At 42.6% G+C, this 16,219-nt stretch overlaps 1 protein-coding gene across 5 annotated transcripts in view; it reads right to left on the minus strand.

Annotated features, from left to right (window-relative positions):
* Nucleotides 1-16,219, minus strand: part of plppr5b (phospholipid phosphatase related 5b) — a 144,181-nt gene that overhangs the window by 13,827 nt on the left and 114,135 nt on the right. The window contains exon 8 of one of the 5 annotated variants that reach the window (XM_070553041.1): nt 9,699-12,890. The exons of the other annotated variants lie outside the window; for them this stretch is intronic. Within the exon in view, the coding sequence (XP_070409142.1) occupies nt 12,861-12,890 (30 nt within the window). The 3' untranslated portion in view covers nt 9,699-12,860. Of the gene's footprint in view, nt 1-9,698; nt 12,891-16,219 lie in introns of those variants that run through there. 5 annotated transcript variants of the gene reach the window in all.

The raw sequence follows: 16,219 nt of genomic DNA on the forward strand, positions 1-16,219 counted from the left end.
CCGGTACGATTCAGCAGCGTCAGCAGTTGCTCTTATTTTGAAAGGACGTCGTCGGGTTGTTAAACGACGAAAATCTCCCGTTTCACAGTTCTTAGTTTAAAGAAAACGCATCCGGCCAGGCTGCGCTTGTCTTTAGGATGATGGTGAATAGAACTGAAGTCAAAATGGAACTGACTTAAAATGGCGTTGCCTTGTTTTATATCTCTGAATTGTTGATAAGTTTCAGTAAAGTAGATTGGACACTTGAAGTCAACACCAGATTCTCCTGCGGCAGCCGAAAGCTCTGATTGGTTGGAACAATGTGTCATGCATTTCTATGGAGATGAGGATCAGTATGTCTGCACCGTAGTCCTGGTTTCATTAAACATAATTCATGACATATTTATTTCACAGATCATTCACTTGATTATTGTTGATCAACATCTGTTTTGCTTAATAATTTTAATCACAAATAAAGTACTTTGATTAGGTAAAGCTTCTTCTTCTCCTTCGGACTCTTCTCCTGGAATGTAAACAGTCTGAGGAACAACCCGACCTTGGTTTTTCTACACGGTGTTATTGTGCCCAGGGGCCAGCTGTATGGAGTTGAAAACCATGAACTTCATAACCTTACAAGGTTGAGCTGGAGATGGTGGGATTTCATCCATTTTGATATGTCAGAGAGATAATTTGATATTCGTGCAGAGACAGTGTGGTCATCCAGTGGAAATGACAGATAGAGCTGGGTGTCGTCTGCATAGCAGTGGTAGGAGAAGCCATGTGATCGAATGATCTCACCCAGTGAGGTGGTGTACATGGCAAAGAGAAGAGGTCCTAGTACAGAGCCCTGGGGGACTCCTGTGGCAAGATGGTGCACGGTAGAGGATTGTCCAAGCCAAGATACACTGAATGATCGTCCTGTGAGGTATGATTCAAACCAGGCGTGTGCTTTCTCTGTGATGCCCATGCTAGAGAGTATGGACAAAAGGAATCCATGGTTGACAGTGTCAAATGCAGCCGATAAGTCGAGCAGGATAAGCACTGAGGATTTTGCAGTCGCTCTAGCTTCTTTTAAAGATTCAGTCACTGCTAACAGAGCAGTTTCAGTGGAGTGGCCCTTTTTGAACCCAGACTGGTAAGGGTCAAGCAGACAGTTTTGTGAGAAGTATTCTGTGATCTACTTGAAAGCCACCTTTTCAATGATTTTGGACAGAAAAGGGAAGAGAGAGATAGGTCGGTAGTTCTCCACATGATTTGGAGGAAGAGATGTTTTTTTTAGCAGTGGTTTAACCTGAGCATGCTTGAGAAAGGTGGGAAATGTACCGGATGTCAGTGATGCGTTGATCACCTGTGTGACTGCTGCGGCTACTGTAGGAGCAATAGCTTGGAGCAGCTTAGTCAGAATGGGGTCGAGTGGGCATGTAGTAGGGCGGCTGCACGTAAGAAGCTTGGACACACAGTTCTCAGTGAGAGGGGAAAAAGAGAAAAATAAAGCGGTAGGGCTTGAGATGGTTGGGCTAGAAGGAGTTTGTGGTAGCGAATGTTCAGAAGTGGCCAGTTGAGTAAACTGTTTGCTTATAGCTGCCACTTTATCAGTGAAGAATGAGGCAAAGGTTTCAGCTGATGGATTGTTGGTAGGACGTGGAGACGGAGGGTTGAACAGAGTTTTGAATGTCAAAAATAGTTTCTGAGAGTCAGTAGAGCTGAGCATTTTGTCAGTGTAGAAAGCTTTCTTTGCATCAGTGATGCTGGCAGAGAATGAGGACAGTAATTCATGAAATTTCAATTGATCACCAGGATCTTTTGTTTTGCGCCATTTCCATTCCGCAGCTCTAAGATTGGTGCGTAAAGACCGGAGGGTATCATTTAGCCAAGGGTGCGACTGAGAGGATCTAGCTGGTCTAGTGGCTAAAGGCAAGGCCGGATTAACCATATGGGCAACTGGGCAATTGCCCAGGGCCCACGAACTCTAAGGGGCCCAGGGCAGCAAGGGCACGAGCAAAATACTGTAGGCCTATCTGTAATCTCCCGCATTATATTAAAATTGGATGAGCGTATGTCCGGTTTTCCCTGGACATGTCCACTTTTCACTCTCTGTCCGGGCGTCCGGACTGGGGGTTCTTGTATTGATGAAAATGTCCGGCTTTTCATCCAGGAGCAGGCATTGAATTATGGGGGAGCTGGATATCTTACACATCCAAGGGAGCCGGAAAAAAGTTTTCTACCTACGTATATTACATCATTTATGGACTCTTTTGAGCAGAGAGCACAGAGAGCGGCACAGCGCGTTGTTGCGCAGCGCTCCAGACTGCTGCTTCCAGCGCACGGTCCATTCTCAAAGTGGCGCACCCAAAAAACTATAATTAGCACATGATCGTTCATGTCCGCACATGTTCTCTATTTTCTGTCTTATTTGTGCCTGAAGCACTCTGCTACTGCGGAGCTCATCACCTGTGCTGCGGTGATTTCACCTCACTGATGCAGCATCGAAACGCGCACTCCGCTTTGTGGTAGGGAGATAGTTCCCTTTGATCTGCTCAGAAGTAACTGATGAGGTGAAAAAGTAAGGATCCAGGCAGCAGGTTTTCTGGAGAGTTTAGAGGAGATGCAGGAAGATGAGAGACAGACAGGACAGGAAAACAGTTAAATAAAAACAAGAAAACAAAACAAAGTGTTGAAAAGTCAAATGTAGGTAGATTTATCTCCACTACTCGTTTTTACTTGTATAAAGCAATGTTATACATATGTAGTATTTATACATCTGATACAGTCTGATCACCTTCAAAACTCACACACCCAGGGCCATTTCAAGACATTTTGGGGGGCCAAGGCTAAATGACCCCCCCCCCACCACCACCACCACCACCACCACCACCCCCCATAACTGGGATCCCCAGAAGCCTCTGTGTAATTCATACCCTCTCCAGGAGTATTAGTTATACAGTGTTTGTAAAAACCCCTCAGACATTGCTGACATGTTCTAATATTATCAGATGAAAAACTAAATTATCAGACATGCTGTCTCATCTGCTTCTTTTCTAAACTTGCAAAAAGTAACAAAACCATTTGAAAGCCACTATTTGTGGATTCTCTGAAAGTTTCCATGGAGTGTGTGACAACTTATTTTATCATTGATCCTATCGTCTAATCTCACAGCTGAAACAAGCATCCTTAATAATCTGTGCACAGGAAGTTTACCGATGCTGTAGTAAAACAAAAGGTATAATAATTTTTTATTAATTAAACCTTGTTGCAGCACTGAAGCAGAAAAATTAGATTTTGCAATAAATTGGCCAAATATTTACATATGAATTGTTTTTGAGCCCTTTTATTGGCAGAATCTGATATTAGTTTAGTTCTTACAAAAAATGGGTCCCAACGTGGTTTGTGTGGCGTTGCCATAGTGTGATGTCATAGGCACAGATCCCCTGTCCTCTTTTTTGGAAATGGAAATATGGTCACCCTATATTAAACAAACTGTCCACCCGGGCTTTTGAGCTGCACAGAGACGCTTCGCTGCCTATGACTTTGGACGTCAGTTGGGAGCGGTTGAGAGTCAGTCTCATGCAGACTGACCAATGAAGAGAGGGCCTCAAGTTAAGACCCTCTCCTCATTGGTCAGTCCACACGAGGTGGGTCAAAGGTTACCCTGAGCGGGTTACGTAATGTCAGGCATTCAAGTATTGAGTATATTTACTGCATTTTACAGTAATATATTCTGTATGTGACCATATTATGGTGATCCTTGGGTCGTGATGATGGGGCCCTTGAATATTGTTGCCCAGGGTACAACAAAGTGTTAATCTGGCCCTGGCTAAAGGGCACAAGTTGTTAAGACAAGAGCAGAGTGTGGAGCAGAGTGACTCGGTGGCATCGTTCAGTTCATAAGCAGAGAATGTGCTGGGAGATGGAAGATTGGAGGCGACAAGAGAGGAGAAGTGGTTAGGTGCCATACTGAGGAGGTTTCGGCGGAATCAGACCATTGGGGAGGAAGCAGTGGACCTCCCTTGTAGAGTTGTGCTGAAATGGATGAAGTAATGATCGGAAAGATGCAGCGGTGTGACAGAGATTGTGTCTATGGCACAGTTTCTGGTGAAAATGAGGTCAAGTGCTTTTCCAGCTTTGTGAGTTGGAGGACTTTGTACTAGTTTTAGATCAAATGATGACATTAGTGACAGGAAGCCTGATGAGCTGGGATTGTCCAGGTGAATATTCACGTCTCCAAGGACCATTTTGGCACAGTCGTGCTAAGGAATGGAGGAGAGCAGGGTGTCGAGTTCATCAAGAAAGTCTCCCAGTTGACCTGGTTGACGATATATGACAACCAAAAATAATTTTTTCGGTACAGTTACCTGGATGGCATGGTATTCAAAGGAGTTGCATTTAGTGATGGGTAGCAACTGACTGTATATCCATTTGTTGGAAATTAACACGCCCGTTCCACCACCTCGGCCAGATGCACGAGAAGTGTGGGAGAAAGTATGGCTAAATGAGAGAGCAGATGGGGTAGCATTGTCACATGGTCACAGTGTCAGGTGAAACAAGTGAGAAAGCCCACAGAAAGTTTGACTTTACCTGGCTGAACTGGTGTTCTGCTATCTTTGATGGTTTTTACACAATCCCAGTGTAAACTGGAGGAGTTTACAAAATGTCTGTACTGCACTCTGAGCTTTGAGCTGGCTGGACTCTGGGTTCATGTGATGGGACATTTCTGAGACCCACAAGTCCTCGTGCCTAGAAGATTCAGCTCTGCGATCACACCATTAAGTGGGTTGTGTCATAGCGAACATCAGCACATAAACTCACCATATGTCTGAGACTTGAGCCATAAAAGCAACATTTCTTTATTTAATCCGCTGTAATCTGGGGTTGGCCTCTGTTCTGATGGGTTCTGATTATCGCTGCTGTAATCACGTGATGCTGTTTTTCACACCAGGATGGAACGGAGTAGGAAACAGGAGGGGATCTGAACAAGGGCTCCACTGAGGAGATGGCAGCAGGGGCTCACAGTTTGTGTCATGATACTTTTGTCACTTTCATTTGCATTTGACTGAGATGAGAAACAACGTACACATCCTAATCATGTTTACATTCCAGGCGTGTTGGTCAGCAGCTTCCTCCTGTTTTCCAGGGTTAAACCTTAACCAGGTTTCAGACTTTCATCTTTTTTGTTTCTGAGCGAAAATATAAAGGAGGAAACCACAAAGAGAGAACAATGGCAGGAACGGGAAACAGGGAATTAGTGATTAGAAAAGAGAATTCCCTCGATGAAAAGCCATTTTCATCTGAGTGTAACACGTGGAGATGACTGACAGTAATCCTCCAGGGATCACGTCTAATGAGACCAACCCTTTACTGCTGAAGTCAACAAGAATCACGGGGCTAAAAATAAAAACTCCAGTATTTTCATCCACAAGCAGCTTCTCAGAGGACGTGAACATGTCGAGTCTGAGGCACCAGATGCTACCACAGCTAACACTTTAGTCAGAGAAAGTCAATTAAAGATTTTTTTAAACATCTCCGAGCCTAAAAACTAAAATATTAATTAAAATAATGTATAAATGAAGCTTTGATTGGATTAATGCATAAATGAAGTTCTGGACTGAATGCTGTGGCTGTTTTTATTAATCAGTTCCTCCTAGAGAACCTCTCTGCCACCACTGAGACTTCTTTTGTTTTAGATTTTGTTTGAGAAGTTACCAAACATTCCCTGAATGTAGATGTCTTTCATTTTAAAGTGCATTTCTGTGTAAAACTGATGAAGAAGTTCTGTCTCAGCGCTTCCTGAGCAGCCTCTGTTCAGAGAAATGGAGTTTACATACTTCAGGACTGATGAGTTCAGCTGAGACCAAAGATCAAATCAGCTCCAACCTCCTAAAGATCCCACCATTAGTCTCACATCATGTGTTCATTTATGTGGAAGTCTGGGATTGTTTATGTGTGTAAGTATAACCAGCAGCAGATCCACAGGTCGAGTCCAGCAGCAGGTTTTAATGGGAAAAGGATGGAGGTTTAAAGACTCATAAGAGGGTTATGATGTGATTATTTATTTATTAATGTATTTATTTATTCAAGAACAAGAGATTAAATTGTTACAAAAAGCAAAAAAAGATGCTCTATTACAAGTTTCCAACACTTGGACTGGGTTATTCTGCACTAATAACAGAATCCTTAACTCATTCGCTGCCAGCAGTTTCCTGATCGCTAAAGGCCGTCGCTGCCAGCGTTTCTCGCCGTTTTTACTGTTTTTGAAAAGTGACAGAACGTTGCGCGCTAGGATGATGTCGACGCCAAAACTACAAAAACAAAGGGTAGACTCACCTCTTACATCAGGAAGAATCCGCCTGTTTCGAGCGTTATCCACTCTTTCATAATCCGTTGTTGAATTGTGATCGGCAGAAACTTTTCCGGTTCGCGCCTCACTTTTTTTACAGGAACGGCCCAAAACGATCTCCTCACACATGGATTTTCTGCTGCCTCATTTTACATCACAACCACTCTCCTGGTCAAATTACGATTCACTTTGACAGAATAAAAACTTGTTAATGTTATTAAGGTCCGTGGACGTCTGTTTTGTTTGTGTGCTTTTCTTTTATCTGCAGCCACTAACTAAACAGCTACTGCACATGAATAAAATACTGACACATGACCCCTCTTCTACAACAGGTCAAATTATAACAATAAAATAAATCAGGGATGTAATACAGTTCAAGGTCTTGTTTCTGTGTACCATCAGAGTCAGTCACTCTCATTAGGTCCAATTATGTCTGTGTAGACATCAGTCTGTGTCGGCTCGAGGCTCAGAGTGGGACTGCATGATGTCAGAGACGGAGCAAACCAAGCAAAAAGAAACTGCACTATGAGATTTTACAGAGATGAGCTGTTCTGCTGTGTAGAAATAAAACAAATGCTGTAGGTGAACCACATGACCTGGGCTGCCCTGGTTTCCTTGTTGTTTAGGAAGCCCCACCAAACAAACACAGGAGTCCACAAACAAAAACACCACTTGGTACAATGTTCCTCCTGGTCATGGTAATGGTTTATTATGTAAATTGATGTTGATGCTTAGCTTCTATGAGAGAGGAGCTCACGGTTCTCTCTCAGAGCTCAGAAGTCTCTACTACAGTGATGTTGAGTGTAGCTTCAACCAGCTCTGGCATTCATCACCGCTTCTGTTAAAATCATTAAAATGATCCTATGTGTAACGTCCAGAAAGGGTCAGTTTTCACCTACTACATATTGACCTTCATAGTGACTGGTCATCTACTGATACAATTCCATTTTTACACCCAGAAGTTTCTGCAGTGCTTGTTGACATTCAATGAAGACAAGATTGTCAGCCTATGTTCCCAAACAAAGCTTTCTTCTGATACGTGTGCAGGATTCCACACTCTGAATGAAAAGTGAACTTTTACAACTCATAATTTAAATAATCATTAAGTAATCATGATTGAATGAACCAAATGTTATATGAATAATAATAATAATGTTTGAATAATCTGTGCCTAATTCGGTGAAGATGAAATGAACATTATTACAATGAAACATGTATATGTGACGCGCACAAGTTGTGCAGTCACATTTGTTTTTTTATTTTTGTAATGGAAGTTAGCCGATATCTTGGTTGCTGCATTTGAGTTAGGGGGGTATGAGAGTTCTGGCAGGAATGAATCATTTCTCTGGTTAATTTCCAAGTGCATATGGTTGTGGAGTGTGCCACCAGGGGGCGGTGTAATGAGCAATTGTGGGTTCGCCAGGCGGGGGCACCCTTCTTGTTCGCACGCTGCAGCTCTCCTCATACAAGGAAGCAAGGCTGCATCAAACCCAGTTAACTGCCTGCTGTCTCCTCATTTCTCCTGTTATTCAGGTAATAATGTATAAAATATACATAAAATTACAAGTCACATGACTGTATATTGTTCTGGCGTTGTATAGCTAATTTTTGAGTGGGTTTTTCATACAAGTAGACCACGTTAAGAGGCTGGTTAAGCTGTACTCGTCGTCTAAAGGCAGACACGAGGTTCTGTAATGGCGGTGCTCCACTTTCACTTATGTTCCGACTGTTAAAAGGCAAAGTTAAACCCGAATTTGAACTTAAAGAGTGTAGCAGCTCAGACCCTATTGTAATTGTAAACGTCTTTGTTTATTTGGAAAAGACGGGTTTTTTTGTAACACCATAATGAGATTTATATTGTTATTTTTGGATATTTAAGGTTCTGTTTTGGAATAAAATATGTAAAAAGAGGGTTGATAAGCAGGCCAAGCAACAGTAAATCGAAATGTTATTTCAATTGAACCTCAAGTAATAAAATAAGCTTGTTTACCAGGTAGAGAGCTACAAATGAACATAGAGATAAAGGTACTATTTTCTGGTAATATGTGTGTTAGTCAAAGACAGTACATATTTTAATTGACCAGCTGAATTTGATGAGACCTTCAAGGTCATAGTAAAATGATGGAATTTTATTAAATATAGTCCAGTTTGGTTATGAAAAAAGACAAAAGAAATGTAAATGAAGAGATGTTTTTTAATATAATTTTTGTAAATAAAATACAAGGAAGCAAGGCTGCATCAAACCCAGTTAACTGCCTGCTGTCTCCTCATTTCTCCTGTTATTCAGACATTTCTTCTGAGGCGGGTCTGCCCCCCCTAGACCGGACCCGTAACATATATGTTATGATCAGTAATGTTTGATTTAACACGTGAATCATTATCTACACTCAAACACAACATTCATAAGATATAAATTCAGGTTAAGGCCACATCTCACATAGGTTTAAAGATTATTTATCCACAGAACAAGAACATCTTGTATCTGGAAGGTGTGGTTTCTAAGGGATGTTTGGTAACATCGACAAACATGTCAAATTCTGATTCGCAGAAATGATAAACTCAAGATTATTAAAACTAGAGTGACTGCCGAGTTACTCAGTTTCCAGCTGACACTCCGAAGTGGCAGATTGGGAACCAGCCTCTTTTGAAACATCTCTTTGACATCTAGTCAAAACCTGTTTGCACGCTGGCACCGCTACGACTCCTTCAGAGTCCATCCTCTTAGACGCAACCAACCTTCATGCCTGTTGTTATCCCGGAGAAGACTCTGGACTGACCTGGTTGCATTGCGGTTAATCTACGAACTTCAATGCCTTGGGGTCACCCGACCCCCCCGACATCTCTTGACCCTTTCTGGATGTTACACATAAGATCACTATATGGGATATTGTTTTTAACTCAAATTTTTTAATCTTTTCATCTGTTTATGAAATTTTATAATTTTATGATTTTATTTTTTCTGACGTTAATCTGATTCTGCATTGAGAGCATTTTGATTTTATGATGTTAATCTTTGATTTTATAACTTTGTCTTATTTTGTTTTGATCAATGTGAAGCACTTTGTGATTCTATGTCTGTGATGAGTGCTATATAAATACAATTTACTTACTTACCTGGAAGAAAAAAAAACAATAAAAAAATTCCATAAAAATATATTTTTTAAATACCAAGTTTTACGACGTGCCTCATCAGATCAGTTTAGTGACAGAATTCAGCAAACGTTGGGAATGTCTTGGTCATATGACCTGGGAGCTGTAATTGTATTTGTTTATCCAGTCAGATAATCCAACCTAAAGATGACTTCACTTGGTTTATTCTGCATACCTGAACATGTTTTAATTCAGCGTGGATTATTGGAGTTGCTAAAACAGAGCGCCACATTAATAATTCATTAGATGATTTATTACTCAGAGGTTTGGTTACAACAAAGAAAATAATCAACCAAACATTTCTTTAAATATACTGATATTTATACGTTTCTTTAAATTCCATCAAAAACCTGCTGCTTTGTTTTCAAAGCAGTGAGCAATACTTCAAAGGTTAGGTTTTATTTGAAAGGTTCCAGTTTCTTCCTCATACAGTGCAAACGATTACAATCTGAACTCAAACTGAATACAGGAGAAATAATACAGATAAAGAGTGTAAAAGAGAATCAGGCTAAAAGTAGAGCAGCCATGTGAGACACGGTCTTCCAGAAGTCTGTGGGACAAAACTACAAGTCAAGAAAAGTGAGTAACGTCGTCTTGAACAGGAAACGCGGAGTATGCAGCATGACAAACATGGTGGTCACAGAGCACAGGAAAAAACACGCCTGTAGTTCTGAATGAAACAGCACAGAAACAACATGAAGAAGCAGGAACATTTAGCACAGAATTAAAGAAATGACACAGTGCACAGTCATAAGAAAATAGTAGTTATATAAGTGTATGTAGAGATCTGTTCCTTTATTCGTATACGGATGGTAAAAGTCAGGAGTACACGTTAGAGCGGGTTTGTGTTTGTGAAGCATCTGTGATGTGCTTTCATCGGGAGACGAGCTACAGAGTTAAGTGCTACTGTCATCGGTACAAAAATAGAGATCTGAAAGGGCACGAGGGTTTTCTCACCACCTTCAATTTTACTATACACAACATACATACATGGAACCAGAAGTCCAACAAGCAGAACGTGTGTGAAAGACTGTTCAGCATGTTATTGCTGCTAAATAAAGGTGAGGGATGAAGATGTCACAGCGGAAACTGCTGTCTTTTCATTTGGTTTTTATTTTTATCTATTTTTTCTAAACTCCTGAGAAAACACGCTTCCTCTGATGCTGCAGTAACACGTGTGGTTAGAACGTTTAACACTAACCCAGGCCCGTTGGATCACCTTCTGTTGGTGACAGGAAACACGCTACAGGTAAAACCACCATTCTGGATTCGGTGCTCTTCACATTCTGCAGCGTTTACTGCATGGTAAAAGAAAAATGCAAATGCAGTTTTTTTTTATCTTTTCAGCTGAGAATAAAACCGTCTTTAAAGCTGCATGCAGCGTTTATGTTTGGTGTGTTTGTAGACAGATTGTAGAGTCACCGGAAGATGTCTGATAAAATATGTCATCCAGAATAACGGAATGCCCCGTCTGTTCAAAGACCAAACTAAAGAACAGCTGAAAAGCCTGAAATGAGCTGGTGTGTGCGTGTGTGTGTGTGTGTGTGAGAGAGAGAGAGAGAGAGAGAGAGAGAGAGAGAGAGAGAGCGAGAGAGCGAGTGTGTGCTTGTACAAGCCCATGTGCTTTAGTAAAAACTGTAGTTCTAACCTGAAATTTTTGTAATAACTGAGCAGTAAATATTTAAATCAAACATGTGTCATTCAGGAACAGTAAGGTATCTGTCTACTCTGTATAAAGCGACACAAATGAAGAAGTGATGGAGAAAATGGTTCTGATGGAAACCATCACACAACATAAGAAGAAACGTTCTAGAGTTTGTTAGAGTCTCACTCCTAACTCATAGATCCTCAGTAAAACTGTAGCACCTTTATAATAAAGACTCACACCATTTAAGACTTTTAAAGTAAAAAGCCCAAACACCTTACCCCCTCTCAGCCAAGGGAGTGGACTCACACTAGACTCAGATCAGCCGTAAATAAAGAACGGTACCTAAACATCCTCCCAGAGGAACTCCTCCAACTCTCCTACAGTTTGATGAGGAACATTGTCTTCTCTCCAGCACGATGGAGGAAAACAACTTTTAGGGCCAGAAAACTCTCCAGACCTTAAGCCCGCTGAGTTTAATCCTCCAGAGGCAGAAGAACAAACAGACCTACGAATTCTGACAAACTCCAAACACTGATGATGAAGAGTGAGCATCACCAGTCTGACTGCACATGAAGGGGAACTGCAGGCTAAAGACTCTTTGGATCAGCTTCATATAATAAAAGTCTTTGAAACTTGTGCAATGCCATATTTCTACTGAAGTATTAAAATATCTGATCCAAAGACCTTTACAGACTAAATCAGGGTCAGAGTTGAGGAACCAACACTGATGCCAGTCTCAAACATCTGACCACATCTGTGGGACTCGACTAACAAACACAGAAATGATTCTACTTTTAGATATTTGGATCACAACAAAATGATATTGAATCCTATATATTTAATGGAGAGAGAGGATTGACAGCTTTGGGTCAGGGGAGGTAATGTACCTCAGGGTTTTGTTCATGAGTGAGGGAGGAGCTGTAATGATGAGCTCAGCCAGAGAACAAAGCTCCTGGCCCTGTGGCCCAGACACAGGGACCAGGCAGACAACCAGATGCTAATAATAGGTTTTGTGTTTTTGTAGCAGTCTGATAGACAATGACGTTCCCGCCTCCATCACAGGAAGTGACTCTGCAAAGACCCAACCAGCTGCTGCTAATCTGAGCCTAAGGTGTTCCACCAGCATCGGTGGTTAGATCATGAACACGTTCAGAGGCTCTCACACAGGTGTCAGAATATTACAACATCAAATATTGAGCCTTTATTGTGAGAAAAATAATCCTTATGGTATTGTCTGTGTTCCGGCCCCGTGACCACCATCCATCTCCGTGATGGATGGTGGTCACGGAGAACAGATGACCTTCAGGCAAATCCTTTCTCCGCTGTGTTTGGGTCGGGCCTATTGGACTAGGTACACATGACTCCGCTGGAATTATCTTTAGGATTGAAGTCAAGAGTCCAAACTCTGATGGTGAAACATGTTCTCAGCCGCCAGTGGTCCATCTGACATCTGTGGGGGGGGGGGGGGGGGGGGGGGGGGTCTGGAGAGGATTGGGATTGGTGCATAGATGGAGAACACAGAAGCAGCTCGTCGCACCGAGTTAATGACTCCTCTAACTCCTCGGATACTCAAAACTGCACACAGAACAACACACACACACACACACACACACACACACACACACACACACACACACACACACACACACACACACACAGATGATTAATTCAGTGCTGCTCTCTGGTTAATAGGATTGGACGGTGAAGAGCGTGGACGTCCAGTGGGTCTGCCACACGGCCGACTCCACGTCATGTGACCTCAGCGAAGGCGATGTGGTTCTAGAAAAGTGCAGGAGAGAAAAAACAGATCAAATCATCATCGGAAAACATGCATCTGCTCTGAGCCGTAAAGGGTTTGGAGGAATTTCCAGGTGTTTTTCAGCCTGGTGGACCAATAACAACAGTCTGAGGCTGTCCAGAGGGCTCTCTGGTTTAGAAGTAAAGTGGTGTAAAATGCACCAGGCTGAAGGTTCCTGAACGTTCCTGAAACCCAGTCAGTCCACAGCACCGCAGCACTCCAACTCAACAAGCCCCGAGCTTTAAAACTGAAAATTGTTGAATAGTAGCAGGTAGAAGCAGAGCTTGCATGCAGTGTGTGTGCGTGTGTGTTTGTGCGCGCGCGCACGTGTGTGTGTGTGTGTGTGTGGGGGGGGGGGGGGGGATCACAGGTAACTGCTCCCTTTCTACAAGCTAATCAGTCTGCTTTCCTCCTAGCACAGTGGTTCCCAATTTGGGGTCCATGACACCCCAATGGGGTCTTCAAAGCAATCAAGGGTAGGAACCACTGGTGTAGGGGGTTGTTTATGTTTAGTGTGAATAGATTAATTACCTGGTTACTCTTTCATTTCAACCTTAACTGTTCTTTTGTATGACAGTTGTGTCTGAAGGGTCTCCTCTCACTGCTAGGTGAACTCTGACTGGCGGGGGCTTCCCAGTCTGATAAACTGGCTGTTCAGAAACCTCACAGACTGACTCAGTACTGAACTTGTAACAGGGGTCCTGAGTGGGGATTTAAATCTCATTTCCATCATTTGGGGACATTATTTATTATGGCATTAAAATCCCTTTTTCTGGATGTCTAGAGTTAAAATGTTTATATTCATTTGTTTTTCTTGACTGCTTTATTGCACTTATGTGAATTCTTTGTTCATCATTTAAAATGAACATTCTGGATGGGTTCAATGAGACGATGGACTTTCTTTTGCCCTGGCTCTTCTCCTCTCTGGTTTGTTTAGCTCTCATGCATCTTTATCCAGTGCTATTTTTAGGTCATGCAATTTTGCTCCATGTCCATCAGAGCTGAGGTGCTGTTTGTGGACTCGCTCAGCGCCAAACCAAAGTGAATCATCATGGTTGAGCTTTGCATTTCTTATTGCAAAAGACCAGAATAGCCAGAAGCAAGCTGTCATACTTGGAGATTTAAAAGGACGTAGAGTTAAACTGATAGAGAACACACACACACACACACACACACACACACAATTCTGGACAGGGGCACAGCTGGCTTTAAAACAGTTTAAGTGGTTAATTTTGAGCACAAAACCCAAACCCCTCCAACTGGCTCATTTGACAAGGAGGTGCAGAGTTCTACTCTGAGTAGAGGGTTAGGGTTAGGGCCTAACCATTCTGCAACGGAACATTTAATTCATGTAAGAACAATGGTTTGTATGTGTATAGCACCTTCTATGGTTTTACAACCCCCCAAGGCGCTTCACAACACACCCAGTCACTCATCCATGCACACACACTTTCACATGCTGGTGATGAGCTAGCCCTGGGGCACACTGACAGAAGCAAGGCTGCTGAACATTGCCACCATTGGTCCCTCCCACCCCCACCAGCATCAATGTAGGTTAAATTCTTGCCCATGGACACAATGACTGCGACAGACTGAGCAGGACTTGATCCCGCAACCCCCCCCCCCGATCACAAGATGGCCACCGAATGCCTCTGCTTACATGCTAATCTTATTCTTTTGCTAACATCAAAAGCTCATGACCACAGTGGAGAACTGGAAGGTAAATGGCCAGTAAATTGAGTGTTAGCTCCCTTTTCACTACAAGAGACTGGCCCAGAGCTCACATCATCGTCAAAAAGCAAAAATCTGATCCTGCCACCCCCCCTCCCTAAGGCTCTGCTTAGATATTCTTTCCATAATGTCCTGGCTGGATACAACCCCCACCTGAACCAGGTTCGACTTACTACTGGCAAGATGGAAAAAACTCACACTTCCTGGACTGAATGGATCTTGACAAAGTCTCATGCCCAATGTCCTGAGTGCACCCCACAGGCTCTGGAAACACACTAATACACCTTCTCCAGATGCACCACAAACCGTTGGACTGGTTGGACAAACTCGCTAACCTAACTCCAGAGCACTCAACCGCTCTGCTCCCCACCTCTGGAATTCTCTACCCCTGACCCTTTACCACTGATTCCCTCCTACTTTTCAAATCAAGACTCAAAACTCACTTGTTTAGACAAGCACATGTCCAGAGAAATGGTAAAGCTTCTGTTCAAAACAACTTTAAATTTGGTTTGCCTTTTCTGTCTGAAATGCCGGAACATGCTGAGACCCTGCAGCCATTGCAGGAAGGCCTGGAGGCACTCCTTAATGTAGCAAGACTCCTCATCTTCATCATATGTCTCCTGCAGCAGCATTATGTGAGATACAGCAAGGACAACATTCAGTACAAACAGTTTTGCATTTGAACATTTCTTCTAAATAATGGGTGATCATATCTTCTCATATGTTAGATCATCTACTCCCAAAGGGTGGTTACACTTTCACTTTAAACATGGATCGTTTACCAAAGGCCTGTGGGATATTTTCATTATCCTAGCTGTTCCTAGACCTGTGCTGTTCTGGACGAAGATCTCGAAGAATGTTCTAATGTGTTGGAACCATTCTAACAGTTTTAGTGTCACAATCCAGAGTACTCTGATGACCCTCAGATACTATCCACACCATCTCAAGTTCCTTTTTCAGCCCGTTTTATTTGCCTGACTTCTTATGTTCCCTCTTGACATCAACACCACTTCCTTGTTCTGTACTTTGTTGACCATCATTATGTCTTGTTGGTTAGCCATCACCTCTCAGTTTCAAACTGGAGACGATTCTAGACTCAGATGCCGCTTTACAGTCTTTCAACTACTCTGTTATGGCTTTCCATTTATGCTTTGCTTGCCTGCACCTTACATTCTGCCATTATGTTCAGGATTATCTCAGGAGTATCAGCCCAGTCAGCATCTTGGGTCCCATTTGGTACGGTAGACCCCATCATGGGTCCTATTTGGTATGGTAGACCCCATCTTGCGTCCTATTTGGTATAGTAGACCCTATCTTGGGTCCTGTTTGGTATGGTAGACCCCATCTTGGGTCCTATTTCATATGGTACACCCTATCTTGGGTCCTGTTTGGCATGGTAGACCCCATCTTGGGTCCTATTTGGTATGGTAGACCCCATCTTGGGTCCTATTTGGTATGGTAGACCCTATCTTGGGTCCTGTTTGGTATGGTAGATCCCATCTTGGGTCCTATTTGGTATGGTAGACCCCATCTTGGGTCCTATTTCATATGGTACACCCTATCTTGGGTCCTGTTTGGC

Source organism: Nothobranchius furzeri, chromosome 7, assembly GCF_043380555.1.
Source record: "Nothobranchius furzeri strain GRZ-AD chromosome 7, NfurGRZ-RIMD1, whole genome shotgun sequence".
Classification (NCBI taxonomy): domain Eukaryota; kingdom Metazoa; phylum Chordata; class Actinopteri; order Cyprinodontiformes; family Nothobranchiidae; genus Nothobranchius; species Nothobranchius furzeri.